Raw genomic sequence first — 17346 nt, forward strand, 5'->3', positions numbered from 1 at the left:
TGTCATTTTTTGACATTATCTGGCAGTAAAACAGAAAAAAGGCTTCTATTTCAAGCATCTACCGGTATTTTGATTTTGTTTGTACATTTTAGAGTGCACTCTTTTGCAAAGGAACACATCATGAACATTACGTAGTACGTACCAAGTTAAGATCTTGAACCAGTATGAACCATCTTAAAGGAAAAACCCACTGTGGCAAAATAGAACGACATTTATGAGCTTAGTTCGCTTCATGTTTTTTCACATCTTATGGAAGCAAGTACATGTACATGCCTTGGGAGTTCACGCACAACTACTTTTTCCTTCACCCAAAATTTGCTCTTTATTTACATGTGAAAGGGGTTCGTATTTTGCCTTGGTTGTCCTTTAAAGTGGTTCACTGTGTCACATACATGTATGAACAAGGTTTTTTTATATTTTGATACACAAATATAATTGATAAATGTTCTATTTCACTTATTCAGTGATGTTAATGTGTTAAAGCAAGTATTGGTATCAGAAAAATAGGAATTGGGTTTAAATTACACATTATACCTTTATGATACTTTTTTCGGACCAATTGTTTTCTAGTAAACTAATGTTTGGTTTAAATCTATTAGGAATCGTGTAGTGTAATTCAATTTATCCAAGGTAGTAAAAAGTAATGTTTGGTGTAGTTATTTTGATGTTTTATATTCCCACTCAACATGGTAATTTTATGGCTTTTGCTAAATGGTAATGGCATTGGTTTTAAGATTAATGCCTGTACGTTATTGTGATAAACTATGGAACAGTTTTTGTATTCATTTTCCAGTAAATTAGTGGACTCCTCAACCGACATGTAAATAATTTTAGAGACCTTTTATACAAACTTATAACCACAACGCATTATTTATTTTTATTTCTGTTGACAAGATACATATTGTATGATAATATCTTGTTATAGTGTCAAGCATATATTAAATACTGTTTTGACTTTTTACATTTGCCAACTGAACTGTATAACACTCCCCTCCTTTTCATTTCATTTTTTTTTTTAGATTGTACATGTATTTATGATCATGGAAAAGACAACTTTGAAAAGGACATTCAAATGCAAATTTCTCGATCATGTTTAACTTATCTTTGTATATTGTACAGAGTATTGAAATTCTTATGAGGTTTTAGAAAGATAAATTTGACAATTAAGATTACCCAAAGTTATTGTGTTTTTATGTTTGATTATTTGGTTTTTGTCTCGCCTGCGTAGCAAAAAGCGAGACATAGGCGCCGCTTTTCCGGTGACGGCGGCGGCGACGGCGACGGCGACGGCGACGGCGTCAACATCAAAAACTTAACCTAAGGTTAAGTTTTTGAATTTTTGGTATAATTTTTAAAGTATAAGTTCTTAGTCAATTAAACTTTGACTATAGGGTAATCAAGTATCCCCAATCATGTGAGTAGAATTTCAGATCACAAAGTCAAGGTCAAAGGTCATTTCAGGTCAACAGACTTGGACTATGTTGTAGCATCATCATCGAAAACTTAACCTAAGGTTAAGTTTTTGAATTTTTGATATAATTTTGAAAGTATAAGTTCTTAGTCAATGAAACTTGGACTATAGGGTTATCAAGTCTCCCCAATCATGTGAGTAGAATTTCAGGTCACTAAGTTAAGGTCAAAGGCCATTTAAGGTCAACAAACTTAGACTTTGTTGTGGCATCAACATTAAGATTTTCAAAATGCTTCTTCTTCGTTATTTTTCAACCGATTTTGATTCTGATTGTTTCATATGATAGGGCTAGGAGGGAATTTAAAATTTCTACACAGAATCGTGAAATTCATTATCTATGCTAATTTATGCAAATTTATTCGAAATCACAAAAAAGGCTTCTTCTCCTTCATTTCTCGACCGATTTTGATTTGGTTTGCTTTATATCGTAGAGCTAACTTTGGTACACTAAACTTCTACACAGAATTTTGAAATTGTTCTCCATTAATTAATTATGGTAATTTATGCAAATTTATTCCAAAAATAACAAAAATTGCTTCTTTTCCCTCATTTCTTGACCGATTTTGCCTTATCTGGTAGAGCTAAATTTGGAACAATAAACTTCTTCACAGAATTGTGAGATTTTGCTCCATTGATTATTTATGGTACTTTATGCAAATGAAATGAAATTATGTCCCTTCCAGGGCATCAAATTTCTATTTTTTGACCAGTTCAAAAGTGTACCACATAAAATTTACGATATTTTTTGTTGTGAGATGCGGATGAGCGCTACGTCATTGACGTTCTGGTTTATCATATTGAATTGCGTTATGCAGGCGAGACCGCCGAGAGCGTTTCCCTTGTTTGATTTATATTTTACCTACATGTGAGCAGGTTAGTCCATAAGGGGTTTTAACATGTAACAGCGACAGGTTAGAATTTTGATATTACAGGTTTGATAATAAGTGACAGGTTGAAATTCATTCTCAACCAAGAATAGTTCTTAAAGGGCAATCCAACCCTTGTAATAAGTTGATTTGTATGAAATCAGAATGGCAAAAGTTTGAACTGAATCGGACCAATAGTAAGGGAGTTATGAATGTTTGAAATATGAGATCACCAAGTCTAAGCGGTCAGTGGATTATGAGGTGGATAACTCTCCCATTTGCAGTGTACAAAAATATCATTAATTTATGTTTTCTCGTAAGTTTCTTCTCCCTTGGGGTACTCAAAATATATTATAGGTAGCATGTTATTAAAGGTCCTCTAAATAGACCCTCCCGAGCAATGAATTTTTGAAAATAATACTTTTTAGTCATTTTATATGTTGAAACAGATGGGAAAGTAGTCTCTACATCACATTGACATTACTGCTTCGGCCAATTTGAAGGGCCCATATGTATAGTGATTACAACTTTCAAAAATTCATAACTTTATTATATTTAGTCAGATTTAATTGAAATTTTCATCAGTTTGCTTCTCTGATTGTTCTGCTTCCTTTTAGAGCAGTTGTCTATTTGGGTTGGATTTCCTTTTGATAGTAGACCCAGATGAAAAAGGGAAAGATCTTTTAACATGTCCCATAGGTTAAGATTAAAACAACGATTACAGTTTACCATAAACTGAAACATGATGCTCAACAGCCAAAATATAAAGTAAAACTTAGATGTCACCCCACCATTACATAAGGCTCATAATTAACCCTTTATAAAATTCATATAAAGATAAACCATCAAAAAATGAAAATGATTTAAATCTTGAATCTCGCATTATCAGTTCCGATACACACTAGAAACTTGATTGGCAGAATTCAATGACAAGAGTGTTTAAAAATGTGATTTCAAATACATGTACACTGAAAAGTAGTTTAGGGACAACACAACACACACAATTAATTTATGCAAGTTTTATTTTGATCAATAATACAGTACCATTCAATATGGCAATACAGATTAATTGATCATTGACACAACACATGAGAAAGAATACAGTATTCTATTAAAATGGTAACAGTTTATTCTCTATGATCTCATTTAAAATCCAGTTCAGCTGAAAAATCTATGAATAAATAAACATGAAATATTTCATCCATCCATAGGGTATCGAACTAAAAGACAAATCAGGGAATTATGATTTTTCCAATATCCATAAATCGTAAAGAGTACACAGTCTTATTGGGGGATACATTTGAAAGGCAATTACAGGTGCCACAAAGAAGGGCTCGGGAGTTGGGACTAAACTTTCATGACAGGGATCATTTTTATGACATGCAAATAAGACTAAAATATGGAGGGGAGATCAGATATTTTAAAATCTCACTGAATTATTTTTTGTCTACAAATACATTTTGATCGATCGTTCTGATATCCTATTGCTAAATTGTTCTTGTATCCAATTACCGTTGAATTGTTCTTGTATTCTATTGCTGATAGGAGTACCAGAATTAGTTTTTCAAACAATTTTCCCTGGATTTACTTTTTCAAAGATACATTCAAACTTGCTGTAGCCAAAAATGTTTGTTTTCCTTGAATATGGTTTCTCATTGAAACATGTACATTGAAACATGTACAAAGGAAACCTGCCTACAAAGACTGCTTTTCTTGTTTCCCTTGAGCAGTCTCTGTATACAGGTTTCACTGGACATAGATATGATTGGATACAGTGTGGGTCCACAGTTTGCAGAGTAACTGTAGCTTTAGCATGTGTTGCGTAATCCAAAGACCTTTATCTGGCCCTGTTTACTAGATAAGCCCTTGTGTGTCCAAAGATTGTTCGGAACACGTGCATGTATGACACAGATATCAGTACTCGGCAGGCACAAGTACTTTCATCAAGAAACTTGCAACAAAAACAGTCTCCGGCTTCAGCTTTGTCCTCCACCATCACTTTGTGGTTCACCAAATCCAACACTGTTGAACATCCGTTTATCCTCCAACCATCTATTAGTTGATTCTGAAAGCGTTGTATATCTCAGCACACAATTTATTGTCCTTGCCTTTATTGCATAAAGGCCTCAATACCAGTAGGTCTTTGCACGTTTTCTTGTTTCCTTGATGTCCAATGCTTCCATTAACTCTTCTTCTACTGTTTTCAATGAGGGTTCAAATGTCTTTTTACACACGTCCTCTGCAACAGAGTCCTTTGGTTGTTCTGTAATTTGATAAACCAGATCGTTTGATGATAAAACACTGATCATTATCCTTCAACACAATACATGTGGTACTTCAGGTATCAAAGAACAGAATTACACAGAGTGAGCAGATATGGATACAGATATTATACAGGGGTAGGTTGGTGAGAATGACTTCTCACTCAATAACCTTCACCTTCCCTCGGTCAAAGTTTAACATAATCGTATCGTATTATAATTGTCTCTAATCTTGTACATCAAAACAAACCAATGAGCTGAAGCAAGACAATCTTTGCTTTACAATATCATGTGCAAATATGAGACATTATATTTCTGAATGTTCATATAAACGTAAATATACCAATAGCTGAAGAGTCTTGGCAATATGAACATGGTTCTAAGATTCTTTCTTGGTTTATTCTTTAAGTTTACATACAGATTATATTAAAATCCAGTACAATGTTCCTTTTGACTAATCCCAAAGTGAGGTTGTGAATGGTGTGGACTGATAAATTGAGAAAGACCCATGGGGCAATCTGCCTCTAGGAATCTGGCATCTGCAAATGTTATACTTCCCTCCAAAGATCAGATGTGTGTGAATTATTGTCATTCCCGATCAATAGACAACACAACTTAAAGCCCGTCTGTACTAGTTTGGCCAGGAGGGATTAGACCACTCAGGGTGGTCACTGACAGGTGGCTATCTCATCAACTCAGGTCTCAATTAACATAAGAAAAAGACCAATGGTCACCGATTAGGCATTGTTTTCTATGTAGAGAGAGCAAGTAGCTACAAGTAGTACAGTGGGGCTTTAAAGTATGCTTATTTAGTTAAAAGCATTTGCTGTTTCTTACCGACATAGCTTTCCTTGGTCTTGTAATCTCTGGAATCTGAGTCTACTATCGGTATAGGGATGATTCTACCGGTCCTCTTGGATACCCGGACTTGCTCGCCGGCTTCAGTGTACCGAAAGTCAATGTCCGTCGGTTTGCTATAAATAAGAATGAACAAACACATAATTATCTTTATACAACACCTACTAAGATTCTTGCAACCTCATTGGTCAATTGGTCAACGGCATCATTCTCCAGCCATGCAATTCCAGTTGATCCTCTCGCACCATTGCATGCTGACGTCACTAACGATGTACAAAGTATATTGTGAGGTAAGTGAAGTCACCGTGCAATGGTGCGAATGGATCAACAAAAATTGCACTCCGCGTAACAATGAACATAAAGCATTGTACGCGCATGGTGCGCGCGTGGTTTGCTGCCTGCTTAATAATAGTGCGCGCTCACTATTGGCAATTTCATCAATAAAACAAATTTAAAAAATCGCAGAGATTTAGGCCTTGGAAAACTGTTCTTTACACAAAAATTGTTTGAATCTCGTTAACGTCCGAGGTGTTGTATAAAACAAATAGTGAATGGTCTTTATTCGTGCAATGGAACAAGATTTTGCATTTGGTGAAAGATGAGACGCTCCATTCAACTCGGCTCAACTCGGCTGCAACTCGTTGAATAAAGCATTTCTTATCTTTCACCTTGTGCAAAATCTTGTACCATTGCACTCATGGCCATTCACTATTTGTATATTATAAACAAAAAACAACACATGGTTAAGTCCTTCGGCCTACACAATTCTTAGCACAACATAAAACAGAAAATGTGTATTGAATGGGTAGCAGTTATCTCTCAGTTCTATCACGCCCTACCCACAAAAATTCTGTGAATAATAACCAAATCCAAACAAAATTTATGCCAGTTCTAAAAACAGCTGATATCTGTATTTGTCTCCATGAGTTAAATCATGTTTACAGGTGGAAAATTTCACCACTCTGTTTTGGTCTGGTCCAAGTCTGCAAAGGCTATACCAGTATGAAAAGGGTATTTGTTAACTTACTTATCTGAAGGGTCCACTAGGGCGACCTCCCTCACATCCAAGGGTCCTTCACTTTTTATCATCGTCCCCGAGTATCCTTTCATTTTACCTATCCTTCTGTAATGCTGTAAAATTAAAAAACAAGAACGAAGAAACGATAATCATTTGTTTAGTTCCTATAAGGAAGCAAAGAGAGTCATGAGTCAAAATGATAACTAATGTATACCATTGTTCATATACTTACACAATTGAGACCCTCTACTATGACCCAGTTTCTCTGCTTGATGATATCTAAGACCAGTCCTAGTTTGCTGATATCTCGTCCCTTCAGAACCTGGACCTAAACGTGTGATATACAGGAAAAGAAAAGACCAAATATTTGAATTATTACAACAACAATAGACTAGAGAAGGAATATTTTCTTTCAATTTATATTAGGTACTCAATTTAACTTTTGCTAATATATCTTGAAAATATTTTACAATATAATAAACAAACTCTAAGTTATAAAGAGGATTTTCTACAATCGATACCCTTGACAGTTTTAGATTTTGTTTACTATATGAATATCTGTAAATTTGATACCAAGTGCATTGGCAGTCACTTCATGCCTTTAGAAATTTCAAAATGTGAACAAATGCAAGCTTCCTATGGAGCCATAATGTGTCACTCCCTGATTCCCCCCCCCCTCCTCGACCCCCTCCCCCCTGCTTAATTTAAAAAAAATAATAATAATAAAAATACAAAATAACTACAATATAAAATAAATAAATAAAAAATTAACTAGTTATTTTTAAAACATGTTTGTGTGAAATCAAGGAGATCCATTGTGCATAATAACATACACACATGTGACATGTACACATTTCTGTTTTCTTACCAGGTCACCTTTGAAGATCTTCCACTCCTTGACCGGTTCGACCTGGACCTTAGGACGATCTATCCCAGGAAGGTTCTGGACCTGAGCCTGAATAGTCCAGGGCCTGGACATGGTGTAGCGATAATGTCGATTAGCTTTCTTCCAAGCAGGAACCTGCTTCCTCGCCATGAGTAAAAGATCTGTTAAGCGCACCATGATGATCTTCTCTTCATGAATCTGGATTGTGTTCAGATTTATTACATGGAAAAGAAGAACAAAAATCAGCCAATATTCAATTAAATAATTCTTATAATAATAACAATAATAATAATAATAATAATAATATCTAATTTTTATATAGCGCTTATTACAAATGTCTCTAAGCGCTTTAAATTGCTATCATTTAAAATTCAATAACTCCATGTATAAATTATAAACTACCAGTAGATAGTTATTCTTAAAATTTCACCATTATTCTCCAGCCTTAGGCTGTAGGCCTATACAACTATTTAATAGTTGTGTAGATACCTCCAGTTTAAACACCTTTACAGCGTCTCCCATGTCCTAATAGCAGGAGACTTCAACTATCCCAACATTGATTGGAAGCTTGGAAGGGCAAGGTCCCATACTGAACAGGAGTTCATTGAAACTGTCGCTGACTGTTATCTACACCAACACATTGGGGAACATACCAGATACAGAGAAGGCCAGCGTTCCAGTATGCTAGATCTGGTTTTCACGAACGAGGACGGCATGATCAACCACATAGACTATGTACCTGGAATTGGAAGAAGTGATCATATTGGAATCCTCTTTGGCCTTACAGTATACACACCAGACACCCACACCCCAACTCCTCACCTCCAGTTTTACAGAGGGCAGTATGATGATATGTGTAAAGAGCTAGACCAAATCGAGTGGGAATCTGAATTGGAGAATAAAAGTGTAGAGGATGCTTGGGAGTTCTTTTTAGTCACCCTGACTGAAAAAATGGAGAAGTTCATACCGAAGTCAAAACCCAAACACCGCAGAAAGAAACAGAGATGGATGACTAGAGAGGCACTGAGGAAACAAAGCCAGAAACATCGAGCTTGGAAAGAGGCACAGAGGACCAAACATCCTGTGGACATTATGAGAGCAAGGAGATTAGCCAAGCAGCTGCAAACTCTGACCAAGCAGTTATGTAGGAATTTTGAGAAAGACCTGGCTATGAATGTGAAATCAAATCCCAAGGCATTCTGGAGGTATACAAATAGCAAACTCAAAACCTCTTGCAGACTAGGCGAACTCAGAACTCCAGACGGTGAACGAATATCAACTGATAAAGGAAAAGCGGATGCATTGAACACCTTTTTCGCCACTACATTCACTGATGAGGATAAAGGGCACATTCCAAAACTCCCACCAAGACACAAAGGAGAGACATTGACATCTATCTCAATCTCTGAAGATGATGTTTATAAGAAGCTTGTCCACCTGTCAAAGTACAAATGTGCAGGACCTGATGGCATTCACCCTTGCGTTCTAAAAGAAACAGCCGCCTCAGTTTCAGAGCCCCTCTCCATAATCTACAATGCATCATTGAAGGAAGGCAAACTACCAAGTGCATGGAAGGTCAGTCATGTGGTACCTGTCCACAAAAAAGCCAGTAAGATGGATGTTAAGAACTACAGACCAATCAGCTTGACATCAGTACCATGCAAAATTCTGGAGTCACTAATTCGAGATGAGATAGTTGCCCACCTGATGGAAAATGACCTACTGTGTGATGAACAGCATGGCTTTGTTCCAGGACGCTCTTGTGTGACACAGCTTCTGACTGTCATGGAGGCATGGACTGAGATGCTGGATAAAGGAACCCCTATTGATGTGGTATACTTAGACTTCAAGAAAGCTTTCGATAGTGTACCTCACCTTCGCCTTCTATCAAAACTTGAGACATACGGTATATGTGGCCAAATTAAGGAATGGATAGCAGACTTCCTCCAAGGTAGATGCCAGAGAGTTAGAGTCAATGATAAATTATCTGACTGGACAAAAGTAAGGAGCGGAGTGCCGCAGGGTAGTGTTCTCGGCCCAACAATGTTTGTCTTGTGCATCAATGACCTACCAGATGGACTTCAAGGGTCTGTCAAGATCTATGCTGACGACACTAAACTGTATGGCAAAGCATCCACCAAAGATGATCTGTGCTCAATCCAATCTGACCTTGATGCACTAATGGAATGGAGCAATACATGGCAAATGCACTTCAACACACAAAAGTGCAAAGTACTACACACAGGCCCAGGAAACGTCAAACACATCTATGCCCTTGGAGATGATGTCCTTGAAGCTACATCAGAGGAGAAAGACCTCGGCATCCTCATTGATGACGAGCTAAAGTTCCATAACCATGTGGCATATGCTGTCAAGAAAGCCAACGGAGTACTCTCCTGCATCCGTCGCAGCTTTGAGTGCAGAGACAGGTCCACAATTCCAAAGCTGTACAAAGGCCTTGTCAGACCTCTCATAGATTACGGAGATTCCATATGGTACCCTCGCTTCAAGACAGACTCCAAAACCATAGAGAGGGTGCAGAAGAGAGCTACCAAAATGATTTATGACATCCGCAACCGTCCTTACATAGAGAGACTTCGGGCGCTCAACCTTCCCTCCCTCGAATATCGCAGACGGCGAGGCGACATGATTCAGGTTTTCAAAATCATCCATGGACTTGAACGCATCCCAGTTGATACCTTCTTTGAACACTCGACTAGCAACACAAGAGGCCACAGTCTAAAGATCGTAAAACAAAGATGCTCAACGAAGATTAGACAGGATGCATTCAGCCAACGTGTCGTCAATGACTGGAACACACTTCCTGAAGAGGTGGTCACTGCTACCACGGTGAATGCCTTTAAAGCCAGACTGGATCGAGTATGGAAGGACAAGCGTTTCTGCTCCCCATATGAGTAGAATACCCGACGCAGAACTGAGCCAGACACTTACCAAGAAGACACCCAACTACGAGAAGGAAGAAAAGGAAATTGAACTGGAAGCCCGACTGCTGAGAACACAGCATTCTTCCAGAATCTCGGGTAAAGGTAAAGGTAAAGTCTTTTGGAGGAATCCTACCATTAAGTGTACAACTTAAACTTTAAAGTACTGTAATGCTCTTGAAGTTGAAATAGCAGCATTTGACGTTATTCTATTTTCCATTTTTCTTTTAAAATGCAATAAATATCAATATACTTAATAACATTACTTTCTTTTTTGAGCAGTGCCCCAATTACAAAGGCACATGGGACTCTTGGGAGAAAGACAGAAATTGATGATTGTGTATCCCCCCCCTCCACTTGGGTCTTTGCGTGCCGGGTGGGAAATGATTTTAGCATACATGCAGTTTTAAGGTTCAATCCAACCCGTATTTTAATAATAAGTTAATTTGAATGAAAGCAGAAAAATTAGAGAAACAGAATGGCAAAAGTTTGAAATTGAAATGTAGACTCTAGATCTAAGTTAGGATTCAAATTAAAATTGAATAAAAAGAATAAACGGACAGGACAACCAACGGACATAGACCTCTAGAATCTACTACGATTAGATGGGGTTAAGCCAAAATGAATACTATTAAATAGGCAATAACTGCCGATATGCTAAATCATTTGCCACCCCACCCCCCCCCCCTTGCCTTGCCTCTTCGAAAGATTACCGTATAGGGCCTAGGCCTACGGGGTACTAACAAAAATGACAATACATGGGACAATACATTAACTTTAAGAAATCGACATGCGGGAGTTTCGACAAAGATTTAAGGCCGAAGAAGGGACAAATTTCATTTGAAAATTATACATGACATAAATTTAACATTCTGAATAATAATACAAACAATTTACCTGTGATATCTTTTGGCGTAAAGACAACAAACCCGGGGCAAATTAAACAAATCTATCACGTTCAATTCACTGAATATGCAGACCGATTATGCTCTTATTAAATGGACAAATAGAAAAAGAAAATTGTAGTTGGTCGGTTGAGAGGTGAACACACACACATAAACAGAGCTAACGCGTATCGGCGTGCGTTCGGGCCGCGCTTGGGTCGTGACGGAGAAGTTGTGGGGAATTGTTCTGTTGGCTGACTGCCTAAATCGTGATAACTATTCCACTGAAGCTGAAGAGCCCAAGGCCAAGCCAAGAAATCCGGATTTCGTCTTTTACTAGATTATGTGAGTAGACCTAGATCTATTTCATCAGTTACGCTAGCAACACTGAACTGAAATAAACTGTAGCCTAGGCTGTGTAATCTGTGATAAACGAAAAAAACAAAAGACAAAAAAAAAAAAAAACAATCAAGAAGAGACAAGACTCAAGACAAGTCAAGAGGAATCTTCTCATCATATTTTTCTTTTGAGTTTTGAGCCACTTAACTAAACTGATTAGACCCCTAGAATCTATACACGTTTATTTCCAAATTGTAAGATCCTCGAAGAGTCGAAGGGATGGGTTGTCTGCCACAGCAAGTCAGAGTTTTCAGTGAGGCAGTGAGGTTGTATCTTTCTGTGGCTGTGAAAATTCCATTTTTTATCTCTATAATCTTACAGGAATTGTCTTTTTGTAGATGGTATCTTGCTATTTACACTCAATTAGACCTGACTGTTGTTTTTGGAGGGTTTTTTCAGCATCCAAAGGGATATATTTTGATGTGGATTTTCTGAATCACCCTGCATCTATATTGAATGTTTGCTCTGGTCCCACATACTGGATTCATAGATCCTACATGCAGTTGGACATCACTCTGGGACAGTCTGGCAGTAGCTAAGTTGTGTAGTTCTGCAAGTATAATTTATCTTTTCATGAATGCTTTTACCATGAGTAACTTGCTTGACATGTGATTCATTTTCATTTTCATTGTCATAACTTTGTTGGTGTTTTTGAGCCTTGAGAATCCTTACGCATGTCTTCTAGTGATCTACCCTACATGTACACTGTACATCTGGTCTAGTGTTATAAGTTCCCACGTACATGTACGCGCTGGATTTGAAGCTGTCTGCTATTATAGTCTCTGCAGCCCTGCAAGTATTATTATAGGACAAGCAGTAACTTTTCCGGCAGCAAATTTATTTCAAATGGCTAGCAACGCAAGCCCCCAGCCTTCTTCACAGCTTAGTAAAAAATCATTGAAGCCTGGCACCACATGTGTACTTGGTGGAAAGGTCACAAGGTCACTCAGTCAAAACTCAAAGCAGCAAGTTAAGGGAAATCTGTCACTAGACACAAGTCTGAACAGTAGTCAATCCTCAAGTATTTGCTCCAGTCATCCTAGCATGGGCAGTCAAGGTCGACAGAGCTCTGCAGTAAAAAATATGAGCAGGGCCAACAACAGTAGACCTTCGGTGGCGGTGAGCAAAAGAGGAAAGAAAAAGGAGGAAGCAGAGAATGACAAATCAACCGGTACACATATACCACAGACTGACAGCAACGACCTGTGTTGTGATGGTTGTCATGGCACTCGCACAAGGTCTTTAGTCCAGTGTGAATTATGTAAGAATTGGCTATGCCCACGATGTGCGAATCTTGAAGCTAAAGTTATCAAGGACATAGGGAAATGGAGTACTATTCATTTCTTCTGCATGACATGTGATTTAGAAGCCAAACTGAAATTGCACACACCATATACTTCAATAAAGTCTGATGAAATCACAGTACCTCCCTCTCCGAACCAAGCTAATCATGTCACGGGCCCACAGACCGATCATTTGAAACCTGTCTTGGACATGATGCAAAGAATTGAGACTAAAATAATGAAGCTTGAGAATGATAATGAGCAGCTGAAGGCAGATTTGCACCATCTTTCATACAGATCACCTCTCCCTGTCCCTGAGAATGCTTGCCCTCGCACGTGGGGACCAGTTGCTAACACCCCTGCTCAGAAAACAGAAAATTCACCACAGGATGCTATCCCAGATGCAATACCAATCCTGGAAGAGTACAGAGACCGAGACAGAAGGAAGAACAACATTATCTTGCACAATGTAGAGGAGAGCAAATCAGAGACAAAAAACAAGCGACAAGAAGATGATCAACAATTTGTTCTGAAAATTCTCACCGTTCTTCAGTTCAAGGATATAATCATTGTGAAAACAACCAGACTTGGTTACAAGCAGCGAGACAATAGCATCCCTAGGGTTCTCCTAGTTCAGCTGGCTGTCCCAGGAGATGAGATTCTCTTCAAAGCCAAGATGCTGAGACACCATGGAGTCTACAACAAGATATTTATTGACCCAGACCGGACACCTGATGAAAGAAAAACACACAAACTTCTACGGGATGAGTTGAAAAAGAGAAGGGCTGATGGCGAGAAATGCATAATCCGTGGTGGTAGAATTGTACATCTGAGAGACACCAATTACCACTCTAGCTATTCATCACCTTACTCATCAGGCTCAGCTAGCTCTCGAGCAAAGCAACCTGCTGCAGTCGAAGTAGTAGACATCTCAAGTGATGAAGAGGTACACTTCAAAACAACACCACCCACCACTGTCAGAGAGAAAGAAGAGCATGTTAAATTCCCACAATTACATGACAACAAGCAGAATGCTGATAGCCAAAAATCAGGTATGCTAAGGATTTTGAAGCAGAAGGAAGGATATAGTTTTGCAGTGCAGACAGACGTGTCAAAGTTGGACCATGCTCTACCTGCAAATGTATCAGACCATGCAAACTTGAATGAAGCTGAATCTCACACCATGGGTGCAGCACTCCTGGATAATGGACCACGTCCCATACATGTAGCTGCAGCTACCAACAACGCCAGTATTCCTGTGACAGGGAAGCAGAAAGTTCAGGCACCACTAAGCAGGCCTCATAGCCCCAACCATGAAAGTGAAGCCCATCCTGATTTGAAGTCGCAGCAGGCCACGGAGGATAGCACCTCTAAGGAACTGTGACTAGTCCCTTCAACAGTTTACAGTAGCAGGGAAGACTTTAGTAGTAGAAATGAATCTGATGCTAGTGATGATAGTTTTTATGAACGTAACAGAAGCGATGATCTCACTGCAGATGAGGGTGAAAGAGGTACTTGTCATAAGAGTAGTTATGCATATGAATGCAGCAGTAGCGATGCCAATATAGCACTGATTTATCAGGAGAGTGACAATGAACTATCTGTAGACGAAATAGAGGGAAGTGAGAATGAAAGTACTACTACTACCAGTAGTAGTAGTGACAGTGAATGCTCACCTGTTTCTACAACTACAACCGTGGATGGAGGCTCTTGGCATGTGAACGATGATGACATATCCAGGCTACAACAAACAAACTCACAATTCCAGAAGAGTGGCAAATTGAAGGTGTTTTACACAAACTGCGATTCCCTTTTGAATAAACGGAATGAACTGCTACTGATACTTGAAGTGCACAGAGTGGACTTGGTCTTCCTGACTGAGGTCTGCCCCAAAAATGTTAAGAACCCAGTACGTGAACAGGATTTTTTCCTGGATGGATATGACATTCACTCAAATGTTGCAGATGGAAGGAGAGGTGTTGCAATTTACGTATCACATGAAATTTGCCATCTTGTACAGGACTGTGACATTCAAACAAATTTTGATGAGTCTGTGTGGATCACACTGCGACTTGCTGGTTCCAAGAAACTACTCGCTGGATGCATATACAGAAGTCCTTCTGTCAACAACCACCTTCAGCTACGCAATCTGATGCTTGAGGTTTCTAATATGAACTCAACCAATCTTCTGATCACCGGGGACTTCAATTATCCTCACATTGATTGGGGGTCCTATGCTGGAAGAAGTGAGGTAGATCAAGAGTTCATGGAAACTGTAGCCGACTGCTTCCTATATCAACATGTCAGTTTTCCCACTAGACAAAGGGAAGGTCAGAGAGACAGCACCCTGGATTTGGTGTTTTCAGATAATGAGTTCTTGATTGATGAAATTGTTTCGTTGCCCCCACTGGGGCTGAGTGACCACCTTGGGCTCTGTTTTACTATCACCTTATCGGCTCCAGAAGCAGACAGACGACCTCCAAAGTTTCAATACAACATTGGGCGATATGATGACATTTGTGAGGAGCTTGAGGAAGTCAAGTGGGAAGAGACTATGAAGGATATGGATACTGAACAGGCTTGGTCGTTCTTTCACACAACATTAACAGAAAAGATGATGAAATGTATCCCGCGTTCTGCTTCACGCCGACGAAAGAAAAAGCACTGTTGGATGAACAAACAAGCGCTCAAACTGCAAGCACAGAAGCATCGTGCTTGGCGACAAGCCCAAACTACCAAGCACCCAGCAGACATATCAAGAGCTAGAAGACTGGCAAAGACACTCCAATCTTTCACAAAAGAGCTGCGCAGTAACTTTGAGAGGGATCTTGCAAAGAATGTTAAGAAAAATCCAAAAGCATTCTGGAGATATGCCAAAGATAGTCTGAAAACAAGAGGTGGGCTACCTGACCTCAGAAAGACAGATGGAACCTTCGCTACATCAGATGAAGAGAAAGCAGATATCTTGAACACTTTCTTTGAGACAACCTTTACTGACGAGGACACTTCTGCTATACCAGTTCTGGAATCTAGGCAACCTCCCGAATGCTTATCAGCACTTGTCATTACTGCAGATGATGTACATCACAAACTTAGTTTGCTTTCCAAGTTCAAAAGTGCTGGACCGGATGGTATCCATCCCTGTGTTTTACATGAAACCGCAGCATCAGTGTGTATTCCATTGGCCATCATCTTTACCAAGTCATTTCAAGAGGGCAAGCTTCCCTCAGCATGGAAAATTAGCCACGTTGTTCCTGTGCACAAGAAGGGGAGCAAGTTGGATGCTAACAATTACCGCCCAATAAGCCTGACATCAGTCCCCTGTAAGATCATGGAATCTCTCATCAGAGATAAGGTGGTTGAACATTTGATGTCACATGATCTTTTCAGTGATTCTCAGCATGGATTTGTCCCAGGTAGATCATGTGTTACACAACTGCTCCACACTATTGAGGAATGGACTACCTGGCTAGATCAAGGAGAAAAGGTTGATGTTGTCTACTTAGACTTTCAAAAGGCATTTGACAGCGTGCCCCACCAACGGCTGTTGTCAAAACTTGATGCTTACAAGATCCAAGGGAACTTCAAAATATGGATTGCTGATTTCCTTCATGGCCGAACACAGAGGGTGGTGGTAAATAATGCCAGATCTCAGTGGTGCAACGTGAAGAGCGGGGTGCCCCAGGGCAGCGTACTCGGCCCAACACTGTTTGTTCTCTACATCAATGATCTCCCTGAGGTGTTGGACTCCACTGTAAGAATTTACGCAGATGACACCAAGGCTTTCTCATGCGTCTCTACTCCTGACCAACGCAAACTTCTCCAAGCTGACCTGTGCTCATTGACAGACTGGTCCTCAAAGTGGCAACTCCAGTTTAACGCAAGAAAATGCTGTGTTTTACATCTTGGATCTGGAGACTGTCAGGAGCGCTACACAATCGGGAGTTCAGCCCTGAGTACAGTTGAAGAGACAAAGGATCTGGGGGTACTTGTTGATGACAAACTGAAGTTCCACAGCCATGTGTCGTATGCCATCAACAAGGCCAACAGGGTCCTGATCAGCATCAGACGTGCCTTTCAGTGTCACGACACATCCACCATTCCCAAGCTGTTTAAAGGACTAGTGCGCCCCCTCCTTGAGTATGGAAATGTAATCTGGTCGCCAAGGTACATTTCAGACGCAAAAGCTGTGGAGAGAGTACAGAAGAGAGCAACAAAGATGATCTCCACAATGAAACACCTACCTTACATAGAGAGACTTAAATACCTAAACTTGCCATCCCTTGAGTACAGGAGAAGGAGAGGAGACATGATTCAGGTGTACAAGATCATTTATGAGCATGACAGACTCAACCCTGACCACTTCTTCCAACTAGCAGACACACCAACAAGAGGGCATAGTCTCAAGCTTTCAAAGCCGAGGTGTAGGACAAATGTAAGGAAGAACGCATTTAGTCACAGAGTGATTGACGACTGGA

General features: G+C 39.4%; 1 protein-coding gene across 1 annotated transcript; it reads right to left on the reverse strand.

The window, feature by feature from the left end:
• Positions 1-3341: 3341 nt before the first annotated feature.
• LOC586417 (39S ribosomal protein L24, mitochondrial) lies at positions 3342-11333 on the reverse strand. Its single transcript, XM_030976533.1, has 6 exons — positions 11200-11333; positions 7343-7558; positions 6707-6802; positions 6484-6587; positions 5436-5572; positions 3342-4600 (listed from the first exon to the last, which is right to left on the reverse strand). The coding sequence occupies exons 2-6, from the start codon at positions 7535-7537 to the stop codon at positions 4464-4466; spliced, it is 669 nt and encodes a 222-aa protein (XP_030832393.1). The 5' UTR covers positions 7538-7558; positions 11200-11333; the 3' UTR covers positions 3342-4463.
• Between the last annotated feature and the right edge of the window lie 6013 nt (positions 11334-17346).

This window comes from Strongylocentrotus purpuratus, unplaced genomic scaffold (assembly GCF_000002235.5).
Source record: "Strongylocentrotus purpuratus isolate Spur 01 unplaced genomic scaffold, Spur_5.0 spur5_scaffold_9, whole genome shotgun sequence".
Taxonomy (NCBI): domain Eukaryota; kingdom Metazoa; phylum Echinodermata; class Echinoidea; order Camarodonta; family Strongylocentrotidae; genus Strongylocentrotus; species Strongylocentrotus purpuratus.

Coding starts and splice junctions, on each gene's coding strand:
- LOC586417 (XM_030976533.1), bottom strand. CDS start 7,537: ATGGTGCGCTTAACAGATCTTTTACTCATGGCGAGGAAGCAGGTTCCT. Junction 6,588..6,706: donor TAGTAGAGGGTCTCAATTGT/GTAAGTATATGA, acceptor TTAATTTTACAG/CATTACAGAAGGATAGGTAA. Junction 4,601..5,435: donor GACCAAGGAAAGCTATGTCG/GTAAGAAACAGC, acceptor ATCAAATTACAG/AACAACCAAAGGACTCTGTT.